Below are 19,993 nucleotides of genomic sequence, written 5' to 3' on the forward strand. Positions count from 1 at the left end.
ATGTGTTCTCTATTATTCATCTCGACCTAATATCACACCTTACACTTTATTACTACGCCTCTAACTCTACCAGATTTCAAGGTCATAAAGTATATGGTTTCTAGCAAGTTTTGCTTTTACGTCAGCAAAAATGCAACCATTTGCCGCCGAAAATGGAAAAAACCAAAATGAGGCAATTGACATTATGTTTTACTCACCCTTTTATCCCTGTAGCTCTTTGCTGCATTTGAATACTAAAGAATGAAATCGTTTAATGTAAACTTAAATTTCGAATTAAGAATATAGGAAATGGAGACAGATTTACTTTATTCAGTAAGCACCGCCAAGATTAATTTTGTCCTAAAACTCTTGACCAACAAGGTGGACTATATTGTAGAAGCCTGCCTACCCAATACCTTTAGAGAAACCATTTCTAAAACTTCGACTTTATTTTTCTGAGAAATTGTTCTTGTTTAAATTTTGCTTAAAAGGCCTAAGGGACATTGCAGACATTTTGCATGTACTTTTGGAGAGCAGCCTCTTGATCCCAAAATTCATGTTACAAATACAAGTTTTTAAATTTAGGAAATGAGAAGACGGAGTCCTATCTAAATTTAATCGTGAATTTAGGAATGAATTTTATGTCATGTTCAGTCACCCTGACTCATTTATGTTTGCCTGTCGTTAAATTTTAAGAGTTTCTTTCGCGAATGCCATCAGCTACAATTTTTTTGGCTGTGTTCGTCATGGTCCCGAATCATACTTTGACTTTGAGCCTTTTTTTATCTACTTATGATGTGAAGTCCCAGCAGGTTACACTGCGTGACCAATAGTGTTGATCTTAAACTTCTGTAACTTCGCAGATATTAAGTGAATTTACAAGGCAAGTGATTATGCTCTTCTTAAAAGCATAAAATAATCATCTTTAATAAGAGGAAGTTGAGATCTTTTGCAGTTTCTACAACTTTCGGCATAACGGTTTCTTGAACAGGGAAAAATATGGCCTCATGAGTAAGAATTGTAGTTGTTTTGCACAAGACCAGTTTTCAAAGAAAATCAAGCAATTCACTATGTTCGTTCTATTACACATGTGACATGTTCTATCATTTTTCAATTTCCATTGCACAGTTATTTCAAAGATGCCTAATGAAAGTTTTGAACATTGACTTGTGGAAATGTTATTTGTCCTACGTGAAGGAAACGAAACAAAACATGCCAAATTTCAGGTTGGTCCTATTACATTTTTCATTTTCTTGCTAACCATTATCGAAGAATTTAGAGGATATTATGGGTGCAACCCTCAGATTTCTTGAATATTTTAAGCCCTACTTTACGCAAGGCCGGGATACTGCAAATGTAACTGTTAGTCTAAACATGGTGTCGAACACTGATCGATTCTATTTTCTCCCAATGATAATAACCAATCAGCATACAAGATTTGACAGCAACGTTGCTGCATAGCTAACACCAGGCAATGTAGGATCCTACAGTTCATGATTTGTTATGAGTGTCAAATTGCCTGATTATCATATTTTATAGAATATAAGTTCAAAAGCAAAATACGCTTTATGGCGTAAAAACTGATTCACGAAATTTTAGCGACAAACCAATCTTTCCCTTCTCGCCCCTTCCCGCCCCTTCTCGCCCCTTCTCGCCCCTTCCCGCCCAAATATCCGATACCAAAGATGGTTCCAGCTGCTCTGGAGTTAATGAGAATAAAGAAAAAATATTAATGATATTTCCGTATCTTAGCCTTCTTGAAAGTGCATCGCGTAAGTACTGCTCAAAATCAATCGTAGGGCGAAAAATCCCTTAGAAAATGTAAAATAAAATTACCTGTTCTTCCGTTATTTTAATGCATCAACATAACCTTAAATCGACTGATGAACCTATCCGTATTGCGACGGCAGGGAGAAGATGATCCAAGCTTATGAGTTTGCTGTTGACAAAGTTGGTCTTGATTATCATTCATACCAGGTATGTCTCCAGCCATAAGTCTGACATCGTTTTTGGTAATTTTCAGAGTGGAAGTATACTTTTCTATTAGTAAGACAATGCTTTCTTTCTGTTAGGTTAACTTAGAAAATCATATCTTTGTTGCATAACGCAAAGGATTTGAGATCCTGATTGTGTTACTATAATGTTCTGATTGTGCTTACTTCTGGTATGCCCTTCTGGTAAGGTTTTCTTAACTGTAGTGCTACTGTGCAAATAATCCTTTACTCACCCAAAGAGTTTTATTACCATTTGAAGGGTTTCCACATCAATGTATATATAAATAAAAATATGCCGATTATCATTCATTGGTCATATACAGGGGCAAAGCGTCACTACTCTTCACAACAAAAAGCTTCTTCCTTTTTCGTATTTGACAAAAAATATCAAGATTGCACGTAAAATTTAAATTGATACTTCCGTAGCTTCCTATGCAATGTTATTGCCTGTATGAAATTTTCTAAACGATAAGACTAAGTTACTAGTTTTTTTTCAGGAAACACGAGATTAATTATAGTACTTACTTACTGGCAAACATAATGATTTTTACTGAAGCATTTTTTTTTAGATTTGGCATGAATATATCACATTTCTCAAGGCTGGGTAAGTTATCAATTGCACCTTTCTAGAATTTTAAGGTCTTTTATCTTAAGCATTAGATGTTGAACTTGTTATATATGAAAAAGGGTTCTCTTTGATGTTGACTGGTCTGTCCCAAAGGCTTTAGAATATCTGTTCGGGGATTTTAGCGGTTTTTACACTTGACTGTAACAGAGCATCTCTAACAGTGCAATTGCCCCTTAAACAAAACCCCTTCAAAGTCTGTTTAAACGAATTTCAGATTTTAATAACTCCAGATGGCTAATATTCAGTTATGATATCAAGCCAGGCCTTTATGAAGTAATATTGTTATTTATGGATAAGAATAGCTTCTAGATGGCGTAAGCCTAACTTTAGGCCCTTAATATGTCTTTTTATCTTCCTGCTTTGTTCTCACTGCTTTAAAGTCGATGGCTCTCATTAATGTTAAGATGCTCCACTCGTCTCTGTATCTCAGTTCTTTCACTTATTTATCCAAAACCAAATTTTGCAGAGAAGCTGCTGGTTCGTATGCTGAAAACCAGAAGATCATGTCGATCAGAAAAGTTTATACTGTACGTAATACATTATTGGATTTGTTAGTTGAATAAATAAAAGTATTTGATGAAGTATTTGTTGGTGTACTTGATGAAGTATTTGAAGGTTCTTCATCGCCTCCTCTCCGCGCCGAGGCTCGCTGTGCATGCACAGCTCATTACGTTCTGATTTGAGATGTATTCCTATTGGCTATTCCAACTCGATTTATTAAGAGGAATTTGCCGACAAAGGCTTGCAGATTGTTTACTATCGTGTTTTTGATTCAGAGAAGAGAACATAATTGTATTGGTTGGAAAATCGCTGTTTATAATATTGTTTTTTAGCATTCATTTGAGAGTCTGATTAACATATCTTTGCATCTCATTGGTATACTTCTTAACCAGCTACAATTTGAAGAAGAGCTTTGCAGTTTTCTCTTAAACAGTTGATACTGTAAAGATTCCTTCTTCTTTTAATGACGCCAATGCAAGTTCTTTGTGACTTTTCTTTCATTTTATACAACTGACGAATTTAGCAGCGTGTTTACAATGACTCCATCTACATTGTTCAATGGGCCACCGTCCTAAAATAATTGCTGCTGTTGTTGTTATAGCGTGCTGTTGTCACGCCAATGAGCTCTATGGAGGCGCTGTGGCGAGACTACAATGCATTTGAACAGGGAGTAAACAAACAACTTGCAGAAAAGCTGATTCATGACAAAACTAGGGATCACATGATTGCAAGAAAGGTTGCTAAGGTAAGTTGTCTAATTTGAATTTCTTCAAACTCGATTTTTATGTAATCATTACCAATAAATGAGAGTCGAGCCCAATCTAATGGATTCTAAGGAAATGTTATTTTTAATAGAAATTTCATAGTGGAAAGAAAGCATATCTCTCATTAATGCAACTTCTTTCATTCCTCTACATTCTAATGCCTACGTTTAATTTCATTTTCAACACCTCCGTTGCTTATAGCTGCTTTAGTATCTCAAGATCTTGTTAGGAAACATCTTTCCATCATCAGTTTTTGACGTGTCCCGTTTATACGATAGATGCCTCGTTTATACGAGAAGAGTGATATAGTGTAATCTCGCTTATTACGAGGCTCTTTTTATTACGAACTTGTCGCTTATATGAATTAATTGTCTGGCCTCTTGGAATTTTCTCTGTTTAACCAATTCTTGTTTGAGCACATCTCTGTTTTAACGATCATTTTTCTTGGTCCCTACCGATTTTGAAAAGCGGGATTTCAATATATCTAGATTTACATGATAAAATACTGTTGCTTTTTACCAGGATGAAAATTTGATTTACGTTAGGCAGAGATTGCTCACAACGAAAGCGAATGACTGCTAAAGGTGCTCTGTTTTCTTAAAGCTAAGGAGACCCTTGCTGAGATTTCACCGGCAATTTCTTTTAGTTTTCTCATTTGAAAAATGTTCGAGTTGAGCTCCTCAAATCAACATGACTTAATATTTACATGACATTGTTTCACACAGAATTGAAAACAACAATCGCTAGCTGTTTGCCGTTTTAAAGGTTTTTAAAGTAATCAAGGAATTCCGTACTTAGAAGATAATATTAATCAAAAGTTTTCATTTTTCGATTGATGCTCAGTTTATGGAGTATTTGTGAAAGTACTATGATATTATTTCCTAATTTTCGTTTTCTACTGCCATCTTATGTTCTGTTTCTCAGTTTACCTGCTCTCTTCCTTACTTACTTCTCATCGTAGCCCCCAAAGATGATATCATTTCAAGCTAGCATGATGGCTTTCTTTGTAGGCTTACGAAGAAGTAACTCGCGGTGTAGTTCGAGGCAATCCATCTGTCCCACCTCAGCTGACGTCAATCGAAGTGAAACAAAAAGAGCTTTGGCGTCGATACATTGCATGGGAGAAAACCAATCCTACAAAATCTGAAGATATGAATCTATTCATTAGGCGAGGTTAGTCCAAAAAGCAGTTTTTGCCTTGGAAATAATGACTGCCAAATCTCCTTCCGGTCTTCCAAGCTTCCCATGTCCTGCTTAGAATCATGCATCAAAGTTTTTAGAGGAACCTTGCAGTACCCTCAATGGATCCACAATAAACTGCAGCTAAACTATAGCGACGACTTCTGTTTGCTATTTTCTTTTATGCTGCTCTATGTGATAAAGAGAGTGATGTAGAAGCTTTGGTGTGTTGAACACTTTTAAATTGTAATAAAGAGTTTCGTCACATCAACCAAAGCATATAAATAGAGACCAAAAAATTTCAGTTTTGGACCACAATGTCATAGATTTCCTTCAAAATTTGTAAACACGAACTCTAACAACATGAGCAAACAATTTTTGTCAGGACGCTCATTGTTCACTAATTATGCCTAATAAAAGTTTTGCTCTTATCAAAACTTGCTAACTTTCGTTATACTTGTCCAAGCTCACTGATAAACCAGATTTAAGGCAAGGATATCGAAAGACAGCACAAGCAAGCCAACAAAATTGAGAAGTGTGATATTCTTATGTAGCTGCCTACGTTTTTACTTCATCTTGCATCACATAAGCCTACAAACTGGCCCAAGTTTGCCTATTTAACTGCCTCCTAACTAAGAACTCAAGCAATTAATACCGAGAACCCCAGGGACATAGCAACTAAATATAATAATATCCTCCAAAAAGAGTAGCAAATTAGAACTGCCCTGTTCTATTCACCAAAATGAAGTGTATTAAAATCTCGTGTTTTGCTCATGCTTCTATGTCGAAAACACTAGAGCTTCTCCTTACATGTCACAAAGCTCTTTCATTTTCTGCCTCAAAGTTACAAAGATTTTCATCTTCTCCTTAAATGTGACAAAGGTCTTATTTATCTCAAATCTAATAAAGGTCTTTCATTGCTTGTTAAGTTTATTATCCCTTGAATAGCTACTACCTTCATGGCGCTTGACGACTCGATCCCAGCTACTTTACCACTGCTTCAATTTTTTCTAAAACTACTTTGTTTTGTCTGTTGCTTGTCAAATTCTTGCCTGATTTCAATCTTTACAATAAGAAATTGTATACCTTCCGCTCAATGTTTGCGAGGTAAGAATAGGGATCCTAAAGATTGCTTTACTATCATTTTGTAGTTGTTTGGAATGGTAAAAACTTTGGACTAAATGGTAATCTTTAGACCAAAGTATCTTTATAATTTTCTGTAACGTGAATTTAAGTAGCAACATAGATTTAAGTAGGTTCTTAAAATCTCAGTTTATCTTTGTTCCTACAGTTACATTTGCCTACGAACAAGCTCTACTTACGATGGGATTTCATCCAGATATGTGGTACGAAGCGGCATTATTCCTTGAGAGTCACAGCAAACAAATGATGGAAAGAGGGGTCAGTATTATCTGTTTTTATATATAAGAGAAACAGATGTCATCTATTTCAAGATGTTATTATCTGCTCATATTATTCATTGGTGTCGCTGTATGGCTCAAAGATGTTTGGTTGTTTACTTGTGCGCATTTTCCAAAGTTCAAAGTCAACTACTGCTTGTTTTATTACATCCGCCAAGACTACAGCTTGTTGTCTGATTGCTGAAAAACGAAAAGCAAATTCGCCTTTTTTTAAAGTAAACTCTTGTTTTAGAATTTTTGCATCTTTTTATTCCATTGACAATTCAATACACACGTGGTCGGCAGATGAACAGAGCTCCGGATTATAGAGGCTTCTACACTTTCTATGCTCTTTCAAGTTACCCTTTCAATGCATCTTGATAATTCAAATTAAATCATTTTTCATACTTACTGTACTCAATTACCTTACTTGTTATTGTGCTTTGTAGTTTTTCTATTTTTCATTTTGACCTTTGGAACAGCTAACTCCAAACCCTGTCAATTCTCATAAGTTGTAATCTGAAGCAAATTGGCGGGGCATTGTTTGCCTCTTTGTGGATTTTTTAAGAGTAGTGGCCTCCTTATGGTCCTGCAGCTTTCACCAACTTTTTACATGTTGCAGGATATTACTACTGGCAATAAACTTGCCGACGACGCAGCTTCCTTTTACGAGAGATCAACTTCAACACTGCTGAAGAGTAATCTGATGCTCCACTTTGCGTACGCTGATTTTGAAGAGGTAAATTTTGTTGATTGTTTGTGAACATAATGTGCCTACAGATAATAAGTACGAATGAAGAAATTTAAGGGGCATCAGTGCTGAGGCAGTTTAGGGCTGTATTAGGCGGCCTTAGGCTGTTTATGGCGGTCAAAATAGTTTAAGGCAGTATATGTGGCCTAAGGCACCTAAGGTGGTCTAAGGTAATATATGGCGGACTAAGATAGTTTAAGGCAGCATAAGGTGGTTTAAAGCAGTGTTAAGGTAGTAAAAGGCGGTTTAAAGTAGTTTACGGCAGGATAAGGCGGCCTAAAGCAGTTCTAAGACAGTGAAGGCGGTCAAAGGTGGCGTAAAGCAGCAAATGACGGTCAAGTGTTGTTTAAGCCACCCAAAGATAGTTTAAAGCTGTCTAACGACATCCAGTAGATAAGAAAATATCGCTGTGTTTAAAAGTAGACTATCATAAGTGAACCGTCAATTGGTTGACCAGGAAATTAACACACGAAATATAGCTGCCTTAAAGGTTTTCTGGAACGTGGTGTTTATAAAAGCCAGTTGCGTATGAAACGTCATAGTTTTTTCAAGTTATCAGAGGTCGAATAATTGAAAGTTGGCCTGAGAAGGGCTAATTGAGAAAAAAAAAATTTCTGATGTGATTTTGAAAAGTTTGAAATATCAGGCAGGTAATCAACGAACTATGGCTCTTTGTATTATACCTGTCAGAGTGAGGATCGTTGTTATTTTGATTTTTTATGAATTTCTAATTCAATTATCTTTTGCTATGTGTTTCAGGGCTCAAAAATTGGCGCACAGCCATACGACCATACCTAAAAATTATGATACCGTGTATGAAAATTACAGTAACATATACGACTTCGTATGGTAAAACCGCTGAGAAAAAAATAACGGCAACGCAACTCAAGGATAGAGCCCGTTTTTATATTGATAAGCCGTTAAACACAGAAAATCATTAAAACTTGTTGCAAATTGGCTATGTCTGTGATAAATGACGAAATTACATAGACGCAATTAGTGCCAAGGGTATATTTCAGGAGGCAAAAAATTTTCCCCAGAAGAAACATTTTCCTGCGGACCCTGTAACGATAAAGACGTTCACGTTAATATTGCAAATCAAGTTATCGCTATAGAGTTTCATGATTTTTGCACACAAACACACGTAGGCAATCGTTTCGGACAGCAAATTACATTGTACCTTCTTCCAAAAAAGTATTCCTGTGTTTTAGTTTACTCTTAAATGGGTATCTCTCTTTAGCTCCGTTAAGTAGGTATCTTCTATGTATAAATGCTGTATTTCCCTTTCACAATTTTTGCACCGACATTGTTCAGAAGCAAGGGGACAAACGCAGTTCAATTGGGAAAGACCTTTACGCTGATAGACCGCTAAAGCGCAGCTCTTTAACTTGGATGTATTAATCTCTATAAAAAGCCAGGACACTCAACACTTCTTAAAACATGTTTCGTTTTCGATGTTCAAGTTTTGCATGAACTCAGCGAACGTAAAAGAATCCTTGATGCAATGTTTTGAATATTTTTGAAGAACAGGGTCCAAAACTTCAGAAAGCCACTTAGCCAGTTCGTGTTGTGCTGAACCAATCATAGACAAGATAGGTCAAAGTGGGACGTTCGGCTTGTGTATTTTAGGGAGGCCATACATTTGTGGTCGTTGAGAGCCCGTGGGTCTTATCCTATCATAAATTTCTGTAGCCAACACTTTTGAGTTGATCAGTTCCAACAAACGTTTTTGGAGTTTCCGCTCTAGTTTGGCCGTCTTAAAACCATTTTCACCTGTTTCTACATTGCTCGGAGTTTGGTTTTTTCAATTAAAGAGGCTGGAGAATTTGGCAAAGAGAAGATCTTAAAAATGAATTATCCTTATCCCCCATATAACCATTTATTGTGTTTTAGAAGTTGAGAAGTGTAATGTTTTTAAACAGCCTTAGCTATTTCGCGTTTCGGTTATTAGATTAGGTGACATGGGAAAATTTCTGTGTGCACGTATTTTGGAAATATAATTTGCTTCAAGTTTGATTTTCAGTATAAAGGAGCTTCCAGTTTCAAATTTCTACCTGTTTTCGCTGAAATTTAATTTGTAAAATTGGGTCACTTATGTGACCACCGCAGTACGCTGAATTATTTTGCAGTTCATTGTAGAGAAAATTGGTCAATGCAATAACCCATAAAAATGGCAAAGTCACTTAACCAATTCGGAGAATCTATTTATCATATCATTCTATTCGATGAATTGTCAATCATAATTCATAGCAGATACCAATGTTCTATTGAGCGCCTTTGATCAAGAGGAAACTTAAGCGTATCATGTTTGACTTTTTTTTACTTAAATGATTTTTAGTTCTTACCCAGCCCTTTAGAACTTCATGTTGTATATAACAAACTGCTTCCCTGAACGCACTCTGATACCCATTATGTTCAAAGTTTAAGAGAGCTAAATATATGTTTTTGTGACGTAATCTTTTTGCAGCGGCATGGCTTTAGAGTTCAAGGTTGAGACCGCCTAGGCAAAATTAAGGCAATTCTTATATAAACCTGTAGCTATTGAGAATGCCTTGTCCAGGGCCAACAGTATGATGATATAGAGAGGCCAGTTTCTTTTCTTGCAGCCTAGCAGTCACTATAGTGCTCCAACCAGGAAACCCGTGTCTAGAGGATCGAGGTAGTCATTAGGCCATTTAACATGTTATTTTTGTTGCTCGTCTGTTATTGTTGTATCATCGCTAAAACTTTTTCTGTGCAGAGCCGCAAAAGAACTCAAAAAGTCCACGAAATATATGTTAAGCTTATCGAGCAAGAGAATGCTGATCCGACGTTGGTAAGTTATTAAGACATATGCATATGAATACTATGTACCTTGCTTTCCGCTTTCAGTTGGATATCATTCATCACAAAGGTAGACTGGATTGCATTCTCTAAGCAATTTAACTTGCCGCAGTTGCAATTAACGTTGATGTTAAACCTGCTTTATAATTTTATGAATAAGCAATTCATGTAATATCATTTTAAACGAAGCGTGGCAATAATGCTCTATTTTTGGATGTTTATGGTTTATATCTTAAAAGCAGTCTGTCCCCTCAATGATTGGCTAATATGAACAATAGGTCTTCCCGCCTTAACGGATTTGGCTGGCCGAGCTGCGGTAGTGGACGACATTTGAAACTGCGAGTAAAAAGCTATCGGGAATGGCAATAAGATTTAAATACTGGAATTGACTGATGACAAGGGAAGCATTTCCTTTCGCTGTTGACATATCTGTCCCAAAAATCAAACAGGGAACAAAATGTTTCTAGCCACAGCTTCACTTCAACGGGAACACAGCCATTTAATTCAAAAGCTCTGGAATCCATGTTGTTTCTGAATGGTTTGAATCATTTAATTATCGATCAAGCTCAACGGTGCATGAATTTCACTCCCATGAAAATAAAGTTGCGCACAATAGGGGACAGACTGCCTTTAAAGCACAATTGAATTTTGACTGTCAAATTTATAGATATGTAGAAAGCAAAACTTGTCCAGTCATAAAATCTTTTGCTTTCTTAATCTGACTAATTCAAACCCTCTAAGAGATGCCAATATATTCTTCAAATGCTAGTTGTTACATTGTAATGGGCTGTTTTTCCGTTTAAGATATACATCCAATATATGAAATTCTCCAGACGTGCCGAGGGGATCAAAGAGAGTCGTGCAATTTTTAGAAAAGCACGAGAAGATCCCAGAAGTCAATATCACGTATGTACAGTAACTGTGAAATTTATTTTGCTTGCGTTTCCAGGTATACTTTTAAACTCTATTGTGTTAAATGAACGTTCGCTGAACAAAACTTCATGATTTTTGTAAGCCTTGATTTTGAGCTAAATGCGTGCACAAGTTTTTTTGTTTTCAATAGGTTCTTGTTGTAAAAAGTACTGATTTTCCTACTAAATTTCTTACGTGGATACGGGACATGATGTTTTACTTTTCTCTGTAGGTTTTTGTGGTTGCTGCCCTCATGGAGCATTTTTGCAATAAGGTAATGTATTAAATTCATCAGATCTATTGATAATTGTAATTCTTCTTTTTTGCAGTTTTTAAGCTAACTTTCCATTAATATGGTAACTATGATCGATCTGCAACATTAGCTTTTTATTTCTTCCTTTTTTCTTAGGATTCAAAAGTTGCACATAACATATTCGAACTTGGAATGAAGGTATGTCTGTGAGAGCCTTATTTGAAATACTTCTTCTCATGTTCGAAAATTTTGATCTTGGGTCGACGGAAAAAGATCTTTGTTTTGGTTGATTTTCGCTCCTTGTCCCCGTACAATCGTAGTTTTTATCCTCATCAAACTACAATACTTCCATATGCTACACTTGGATACTCCCTTATTCAATGCAAAATTCTTTTAAGACACGTATGAAATACAGAACCCAATGCAGACTTTTTAGATTCTTCAATGTTTTGACGCGCCGGAGATGGCCTCCTTTTGAAACGTAGCTAAAGCTTAATTGAAAACGAAACTAAGTCATCATTTCCATTAAATATTTACTTATATTTATACTTTCAAAGAAAACTGTACTACTTTATAGTGAGTAATTCCTGCCCGAATATTCTTTCCTGTACCTTGGGCGTTACCAACCCCCTAAAGTTCGATTGAATAACTTTTATTTAGCTGATATTTCAATGTGTATTCGAATAAGGCAAGCCTATTGCCCATTCATTAATAGTGTTCTGTGGTCAGGATAAAACCTGTTTCTAAAAAAGCTATAAAAACCCTTCCAAGTTGTCGTTAAACTACTCTTCTTTTGAATTTCGCTACATGAATTTTCCTTCTAGAAATCTCCTCGCCTATACTAGATTTAACTTAATCATAGACCCAGAACTGCACGCTTTCTAATTAGAATCGATGTATAGCCGAACCAGTGAACTTGACTAGCAATGTGTCTGAAATGATGAAACGTGTACCAAAGCATACAGTTCTCAATTTTGTTTGATTATCCACCTTGCAGGTTCGATAAAATAGGGTTCCCTTTTACTTTGGACATGATCTATCACCATAAAATTGTTTGTTACTTTTGTGTGCTCATCTATTTTTAGTTGATGTTTTTCAATAGCTACCAAATGTCACTTTAGGAGGAAACTTTTGAAAGACAATGATATTCACCGGCTGGACACAACCGGTGCCAGCATATGGCCATGTGGCAATTGCGAAAACTCCTTTAGTCAATTAAATACGATGCACTACATGTTCAAGTGCGAGAATTGATAATGGCATTGAATTATTAATCCCTAAATGTTTGCGTTAGAAAAATTTGGCAATTCATCTCGAAGCCGTGGGATAAATTTGAAAGCACAAAGGCAGTTAGATATGACACAGACAACACTACTATTTCTGTGCTTTTGCCCACATTTCAGTTGTTTGTCATTTTAAAAATAAATATAATTGCTGCTTCTTAATTTTTTCAAGGGGCGAATCCCATCTGCATTATTTTTATCAGAACCTTTGACAATTTATCTAAACCTATATGACTTATTATTGTTTAAGCGTACATGATCGTATTTGATTTACTTATATTTACTTATATTTGATTTACCTTAGAAATACGGAAGCATTACGGACTATGTGTTACAGTACCTTGAATACAAGATTTATTTGAATGGTGAGGGGTCATTATATTGATCTTAGTGGCTTTCATCGTTCCTTGAGATTAAATGATTCTTTAATCAGGGATTGATAGACTGAGAAATGATTAGTTGCTTGTTCGATCATGACCACTGTAACTGATTTGACGTAAGGCTTTGTTGGTTATGATGTTATGATAGACATAATTCTTCTCAATTGATAATCAATGAAGTTGTGCGTGATGTACGTCGAAATTGAACAGAATTTGATGCAATAAAATAACGACTTTGTACAAGAAATGAACATTTGGTACGACTTTTTGAGCTTAACTCTTCAATAACCAATACGAAAAGTTATGCTCGAAACGTCATACCAAATATTCATTTCTTGTACAAAGTCGTTATTTTATTGCATCAAATTTCGTTCATGATTCTTCTCACTATGGCGATTATGGTAATGACGAATTCGATGAAACTTCCACAAGTCGGACACCTTTAGCCAGGCCCCGCGCCACTGATTCTAGACTGGAGGGGCAAGCAGTGTCATAAAATTTCCTCTTAGGGAAATGGCTATTGTCTTTGGCCTTATTGTATAGGGAATAAATGCAGGAGATAATTTATTATTAGGTGCTCATTTATCAAAGGTTTTTCTGTATTATTTTTTCATAGTTGTTATTACAGGTATATATATATTATAATTGACATGATTAACGAAAAATGATGTTGACGAAAAACATTATGTCGTTTCAGATGACAATAACACACGTGTACTGTTCGAAAGAATTTTGAACACACTGCCGAAAGAACAAAGTAGGGTTATTATGTCAAGATACCTGCAATTTGAGTCGCAGTATGGTGACCTCGCGAGTATCATCAAAATTGATCGAAGAATATCGGCTATTTGCACAGAGGTGTGAATAATTTGATTTATTCTGTTTAATAGCTCTGATAACTTGTCAAGGTAGTTTTATATTTTGCAGAATGGCTCGTCAAATGGCTTTATTTTTTTGCACTTTCATGGAGAATATTCCGGATTTTTCCAATTTTGCTAAAATTTTTACGTTACTATCTGCTTTTCAGGCGTTGTGTATGTCGCTTGATTTGAAGTCAGTAAAAATGTTTTTGAGCTAAAATTTTTAGATCAATATTTAATCCAATTAAGATAAATTCAGCAATAAAAAACATCAGAAACCTCCCTCCTCGTGACTCAAAGGATAAAAGAATGCATTTCACACTATACAGAGTTGAAATGTTTCAATAGATGAACTAATATATGATGTAGAAGTCCCGGTTTATGTGTGGTGTGTGTTTTGTTGAGAAAGTGAATAAATTTTTATCAATCTCGTCAACAATACTTAAAACAGGATGATCATATTTTGTTGGCATTAAAAATTTTTTATTTGCCAATTAAATCCTAAATATTTGTTGCTTTCTTTCGCAGACTTTTGATGACAACGAAACCCTATCGTTACTGGATAGATATCGCTATCTTGACCTTTTACCCTGCTCAGCAAACGAACTTGGTTGCATGGGATACAAGGTAGATTATACATTAGTTAACCATTATAATTATTTGTAATAATTAATTTGATTATTATCAATAATTAAGCTAATACTTTCCTTGTCTCATTTATCCATTCACCATGTAGAAGTTGACAGAGAGTACCGGAATATATACACTTCAGTGTATCACGTTTTGTCCTCATGTCTTTGTTCCATATCGACGTTTCATTGTTCCAGCGATTTCGTAATTCCGTTACCATACAGATTTTCGCTTCGCAGAAGTTATTTAAAAATATAAGCATATCTTTTGGTGTTCTAGCAGTTAGAAAATGTAAATTTGTTTTTCGTCGGCAAATCCAACTTCAGACAGCTTGGCAATCAAATTTTTTGTCCTCCTGTTCTTCGTTCCAAATCGAAATTTCGTTGTTCCAAAGATTAAGTAACTTCATAACCTTGAGTTGCTTACCATAGAATCTGCTACTTTGCAAAAGGTCCTGCAAAATATAAAAGGGCTTTTGAAGATAGGGAATTTTAATTTTTGCAGGCAAATCAAACTTCTGACAGCTTGGCTAATTTGAATTCGATATCAACAGAGAGGATCAAGTTGAAGTTGCCCGTAATCAACGACGAACCTCCTGAATTTCCCAAACCAGACATTTCCCAAATGAAGGCGTTCAAACCAATACCGACGGGTGCAGCAGGTTTGTATAGCAAATGCAATTAACCCCCGTTTTGTTGTAAACAAAAATATTTCCCTTTAGTGGCGGATATTGAGCCTTTCAAATGAGGGAGGGGTTTAAGAGCAATATGGGATGGTGAAGATTGTTGCATTTTCTAGCCTTCATGTATCCCATTTTTGTATTCAATAAACGATGCAAAACTTTATTGAAACACCTATTCGTTTGACATACCTTTGAAGTGTATCATGACGAGAATAACTGAAGGAATGGAAAAAATGAGAGTAACAATGGCAATTGAAACAAGAGAGAAAAGTAACATGGATAAGAACTTTAAAAAAAGAACGGAAAGCAAAAAATGCCAAAATCACTCTGCGTTTTCAAATATTTTAGAAACGAGTAGAGATCTTTAAGCTGTAAAAGACCTTATGTTCTCACAGGATCACAAGGAGCATAAACTTTATCATAAATAAAATGGAGAATTCGATCAGTGTTGAGTTGCGATTGAATTAATTTGAATTATTTTTAATCGTGGCCAAGTAATGTCTTGCAATATCCAGCTAACTCCAGCTGATTAATCTCATTTGTAAAAATTTACCGTCGTAACTGCACCTTTTTTGTTATGATTATCCCCTTTTTAAAATCTTTGGGATATTGTAGTTAAGTTCTGCAGACATCTCACGCCATTACTTAAACCGATTTAAACTTCAGATTTTTTTCACACTACTGTTGATTAAATCGACCTTTTTACATGAGAAAATTTTCTTGAGATTAAACCTTTCCTGGTGAGAAATCCGAATCTGAGAAAGAATAACCCATTGAGTCGGGTTATTATCAAAGAAAGGAAACCATAAAACTCTGATGCATCCAGCAAGATTGATCCGCAGATTGAAGATCCAAGGGTTTTTGGTTCGAGTCACTGATATCGGCAAATTTTCACTTTGAGTGAGGAGAGTCGCCAGCTTTCTGTGATCTCAGGCGTAAGAATCCGAGGGGTTGTCACATCGAAGGGAAGGACCAGGACAATGCTCGATAAACACAGCTTTTGTGTCCTAACACCTACCTAACCCTAAAAGAGACAAACAATTTAGATTATTTGTGGTATTTTCGACAGACAACGTTGGTTTCATATATAAAGCCTCTGCCTTGATCTAGATAAAAACAGCCTCGATCTAGATAATGTTTTTGAATAGATAAAACAGTATTGCTTTTCATTGAATCAATGCAATGGTTTCTTATTCAGCTGTCGGACCAAGAGTTGCTCCTGGTGGAATTTTTCCGCCTCCTGATGCAGCAATGGAGATATTAGCCAACCTTCCTCCCCCAAAATGCTTCCAGGTAAAAAGCTGTTTTTCTTGCCTGTTATATACAAATTTTGATGTACACAATTAACTAAAAGAAAGGCACCAAAATCACGTAAATGGTACTAAGAATTTCTAAGTATATACTAAATAAGCGATTTCACAGTTTTTGCCGCCATTATGAATTGGCAAAAATGGCGGACACGCAGCAAACGAGCAAATTACCGCAGAATTTCCAGTCAATTTTGTAGCTAGAATTGCTGATAAAATTAGGCAGTAATCAGCTAAATTAGAATTTAAATGTTCCTTTTTTACAATAAGCAACTCACAAACAGCATTCCTTGTTGTTTTCCTTGTGATTTCACTGCTGACTTTGACCAGGCTGAAATCAGTCTCCTTTGACCTCTCGTACAAAAACTTCCGCTTTTCGATTCAAACCTTGGTGAAACTCGTTATTTCTAGCCTGTTTACAACCATCTTGAGTTGGACTCTCTTCAGAAATTCATTTGACGTCAATAAAACCTGTAAAAGACATCAAAACATCGTGACCACTTCTATGATCGTGACGCATGTTATTGACGGAGGATTCCCCTGTATAGCATGAGAGGCATATCTGCTGGGATGCCATACAGGGGAATCCTCCATTACATTACATGCGTCACGATCATAGAATTGGTCACGATGTTTTGATGTCTCGTACAGGTTTTATTGACGTCAAGTGAATTTATGAAGAGAGTCCAACTCAAGATGGTTGTAAACAGGCTAGAAATAACGAGTTTCACCAAGGTTTGAATCGAAAAGCGGAAGTTTTTGTACGAGAGGTCAAAGGGGACTGATTTCAGCCTGGTCAAAGTCAGCAGTGAAATCACAAGGAAAACAACAAGGAACGCTGTTTGTGAGTTGCTTATTGTAAAAAAGGAACATTTAAATTATAATTTAGCTGATTGCTGCCTAATTTTATCAGCAATTCTAGCTACAAAATTGACTGGAAATTCTGCGGTAATTTGCTCGTTTGCTGCGTGTCCGCCATTTTTGCCAATTCATAATGGCGGCAAAAACTGTGAAATCGCTTATTTAGACTACTGTGGACGAATTTCTGAAGACGTTGTTTATCTATTTACCAATTGTAGGTAATTAATTTAGAATCTACTGTAATTTGATAGGTTTCTTTCTAGTTTTACTTCCGTTACAGAAATCTCACGAATTTGTACCACACGTAGCCTGCCTGCATGCCCTAGCACCGCTCTGTATTGCACATATATACTTTTGCCACATATCGAAAGCCTTTTCGTGAGTTGAAGGCTTTGTCAAACTTATAACTGATTTTGCTTGCACTTTGTTAGGGGCCATTTGTCAAAGTCGACGATTTGATGAACTTAATTTTGAATTGCAATATTGATGATACAGCGACCGTGAAAGGTTTGTTTTAGATCTTTTGTATGCCAGCTATGAATAATACATCAAATAATAATTTCATATTTCCCTGTAGATAACTGATTGCCCGTTGGTGTTTTGTTTGAAGCCCAGTAAAGTACTTTGTCAAAGCTTGTTGAATGGGTTGCATAATTTCAACTAGGCCTATACTTTGTCATCATTATGAGATTGCAGTACAAGCTGTTGCATGACATGCTTCAGAAGACGAGGCTTTATTTGCTTCATGGTGAAAATAGATTAATGTTCGTTTTTATGTTCGTTTTTCCACACATTTTGATCGTTTTACTGATCTTGAACAGGCAGGTCTATTGAGCTCCCTTTTATTTGCAGTTAATGGATCCCCTGAAACCAGCGACGAACTACAGGAAAACCCAGATCGACGCGGCGTAAAACGAACAATCGCTGCAACGACAACAAACGGCGACGATAGTGACGACGAAAAAATGATAGCGCCACCGATGAACGATATTTATCGTCAAAGGCAGCAGAAACGAGTGCATGCATTGTAATATGGTATACGTTTCTGTATGATCTGAGAAAAAGTTGGAATATTTCAGATATGTTTTTAACGCCTGCCGTTACTGTACATTAAGGAACGAACCAACTACGAAATTGGCTGAAGACGGTTTTGGGCTCGAGGACAAGTATAAAGGATATTGAACTTGTGAGCCAAATGATTTCGGTGGTATGCTTTTTTAGCCTGTGCAAGGATAAAGGCCCTGAAGCTTCATAGATTTGATCGTGATTGCAATATGTTTTTGCATGTGCAATGCGAAAGTTGGCACAGTGATTTAGCTTTTAGCGTTTTTGTGTATTATTTTCAGCGTAGTTCATAAAAACCTTCTGTTGTTGTATCATAATATCCCATAACGAGAAAGTCAGCTCGTTTAGGCAGGGCATTATTTTGAGATAGAGCGCGTTTTGGATTCTAGTAAGCTACATGAAGCCTAAAGAAGAGCTCTGATTTGATTTTGTCGTTGTCTGTTTGACATTATATGGTACATATTAGGTGTTTTGGCGTTGAAAGGAGGAAAATCCTGATTTCTCGCCAGTTTCTGAACTTTCGCTTGAAAATATAGCTTGATTTCGCTTGAAAATACAGCTTGATTGCAAGCTGTTGATTAGCAGTGGTAGTCACGAAAGTTGTTATTGTTTTTGCTATCGCCGAGTTTGAAATCTCAATTACCATCTGCGATTTCAATTATTTTCAGAGTTTGTGCAAACGATTCAAAATTAAACCACTGCCCCTGAAAATCTTGTATAACACGCTACCCCTGCAATTTCTCTTTGATCTATTTCATATGTTTCCAAAGTCACCTTAAACTGAAAGATTGCAAATTTTTTAACTCAAAATGCATTTGTAAAGTTTATGTTTCAAATACGTTGTTGTTAATGTTAGATTTATTTTCAAGTTACAAAGATTGTGAAATGCAGATTATTTTTTGTAGTTTCTTTTCTTGCATTGTGGCAAAATAAGTATTCAAAAATACATCAATACCATTTTGTTAGCCCCCTCATCCACATAGATGCTTCAAAATATGATCCGCTGTTGCAGTTTGACAAGGCCTTAAAAAGTAATTTTAGAAAGAATTTGAAAAGCTTCCAAGAAAAATCGCCTGTACACCGTTTATCAGCAAAGGAAGGCTTTAGATTGCACTGTCCGGAGTGCTAAGTCGGGGAAGTGTTTAATATGCGGAGACCGTCTCAGCTTTTTTGAGCCATTTGCAAGATTTATAACTGTCTTTTGAGCCAACAACAATGAATATTATTTCTGGTTGGAAATACCCTCAATCAGGAAATTATTTTTAAGAAAAATATTTGTAAGAACTCTAAAGGCATGCAGAAGTGCTTGCTTCTTAAGAGGTACGTAAATCTACGCACTAGACCCACATGCACACCCGCGACAGTTCTCTAGAGAGCTGATTCTCGATAGCTTTTTCAGAACACAAAGTCCCAGCAGTTGTTGTTGGGAACTGACATGTTGGCGCCACCTGCTACATGGCCTATTCTGGTGAAACATAATGAATAACGATGAAAAATTCACAAGAAATATGTTTCAAGCTGTCTATCATGCCATTAAACTAACTGTGATGATTCGACAACAGATTGCAGCCAACGTGAGTCATATTTAGTTTGATTATCGTAGTTTTGAATTGTTCCATTGACTATATATCGCAATACCATACAATAGAAGATAATGGAAATATATCGCTTATCTTATGGGTAAATAAAAAAATTGGAAATATGGTTCAGCCCTTGACTCGACATACGCGTGTAACAGAAA

General features: G+C 36.1%; 1 protein-coding gene across 1 annotated transcript in view; it reads left to right on the forward strand.

The window, feature by feature from the left end:
* LOC135681188 (cleavage stimulation factor subunit 3) overlaps nt 1–19,138 on the forward strand; it is a 39,793-nt gene extending 20,655 nt beyond the window's left edge. Inside the window, exons 5-23 of the mRNA XM_065195519.2 lie at nt 1,108–1,205; nt 1,890–1,956; nt 2,543–2,577; nt 3,068–3,128; nt 3,704–3,847; nt 4,877–5,039; nt 6,337–6,446; nt 7,068–7,184; nt 9,937–10,011; nt 10,824–10,925; nt 11,164–11,205; nt 11,341–11,382; nt 12,772–12,832; nt 13,545–13,705; nt 14,236–14,334; nt 14,842–14,998; nt 16,218–16,312; nt 17,619–17,694; nt 18,040–19,138. Of these exons, the coding sequence (XP_065051591.1) occupies nt 1,108–1,205; nt 1,890–1,956; nt 2,543–2,577; nt 3,068–3,128; nt 3,704–3,847; nt 4,877–5,039; nt 6,337–6,446; nt 7,068–7,184; nt 9,937–10,011; nt 10,824–10,925; nt 11,164–11,205; nt 11,341–11,382; nt 12,772–12,832; nt 13,545–13,705; nt 14,236–14,334; nt 14,842–14,998; nt 16,218–16,312; nt 17,619–17,694; nt 18,040–18,218 (1,884 nt within the window). The 3' untranslated portion in view covers nt 18,219–19,138. The remainder of the gene's footprint in view (nt 1–1,107; nt 1,206–1,889; nt 1,957–2,542; nt 2,578–3,067; nt 3,129–3,703; nt 3,848–4,876; nt 5,040–6,336; nt 6,447–7,067; nt 7,185–9,936; nt 10,012–10,823; nt 10,926–11,163; nt 11,206–11,340; nt 11,383–12,771; nt 12,833–13,544; nt 13,706–14,235; nt 14,335–14,841; nt 14,999–16,217; nt 16,313–17,618; nt 17,695–18,039) is intronic.
* The last annotated feature ends 855 nt before the right edge of the window (nt 19,139–19,993 follow it).

The sequence above is a fragment of the Rhopilema esculentum genome, chromosome 17, assembly GCF_057945365.1.
Source record: "Rhopilema esculentum isolate cy_ngs chromosome 17, ASM5794536v1, whole genome shotgun sequence".
NCBI lineage: Eukaryota > Metazoa > Cnidaria > Scyphozoa > Rhizostomeae > Rhizostomatidae > Rhopilema > Rhopilema esculentum.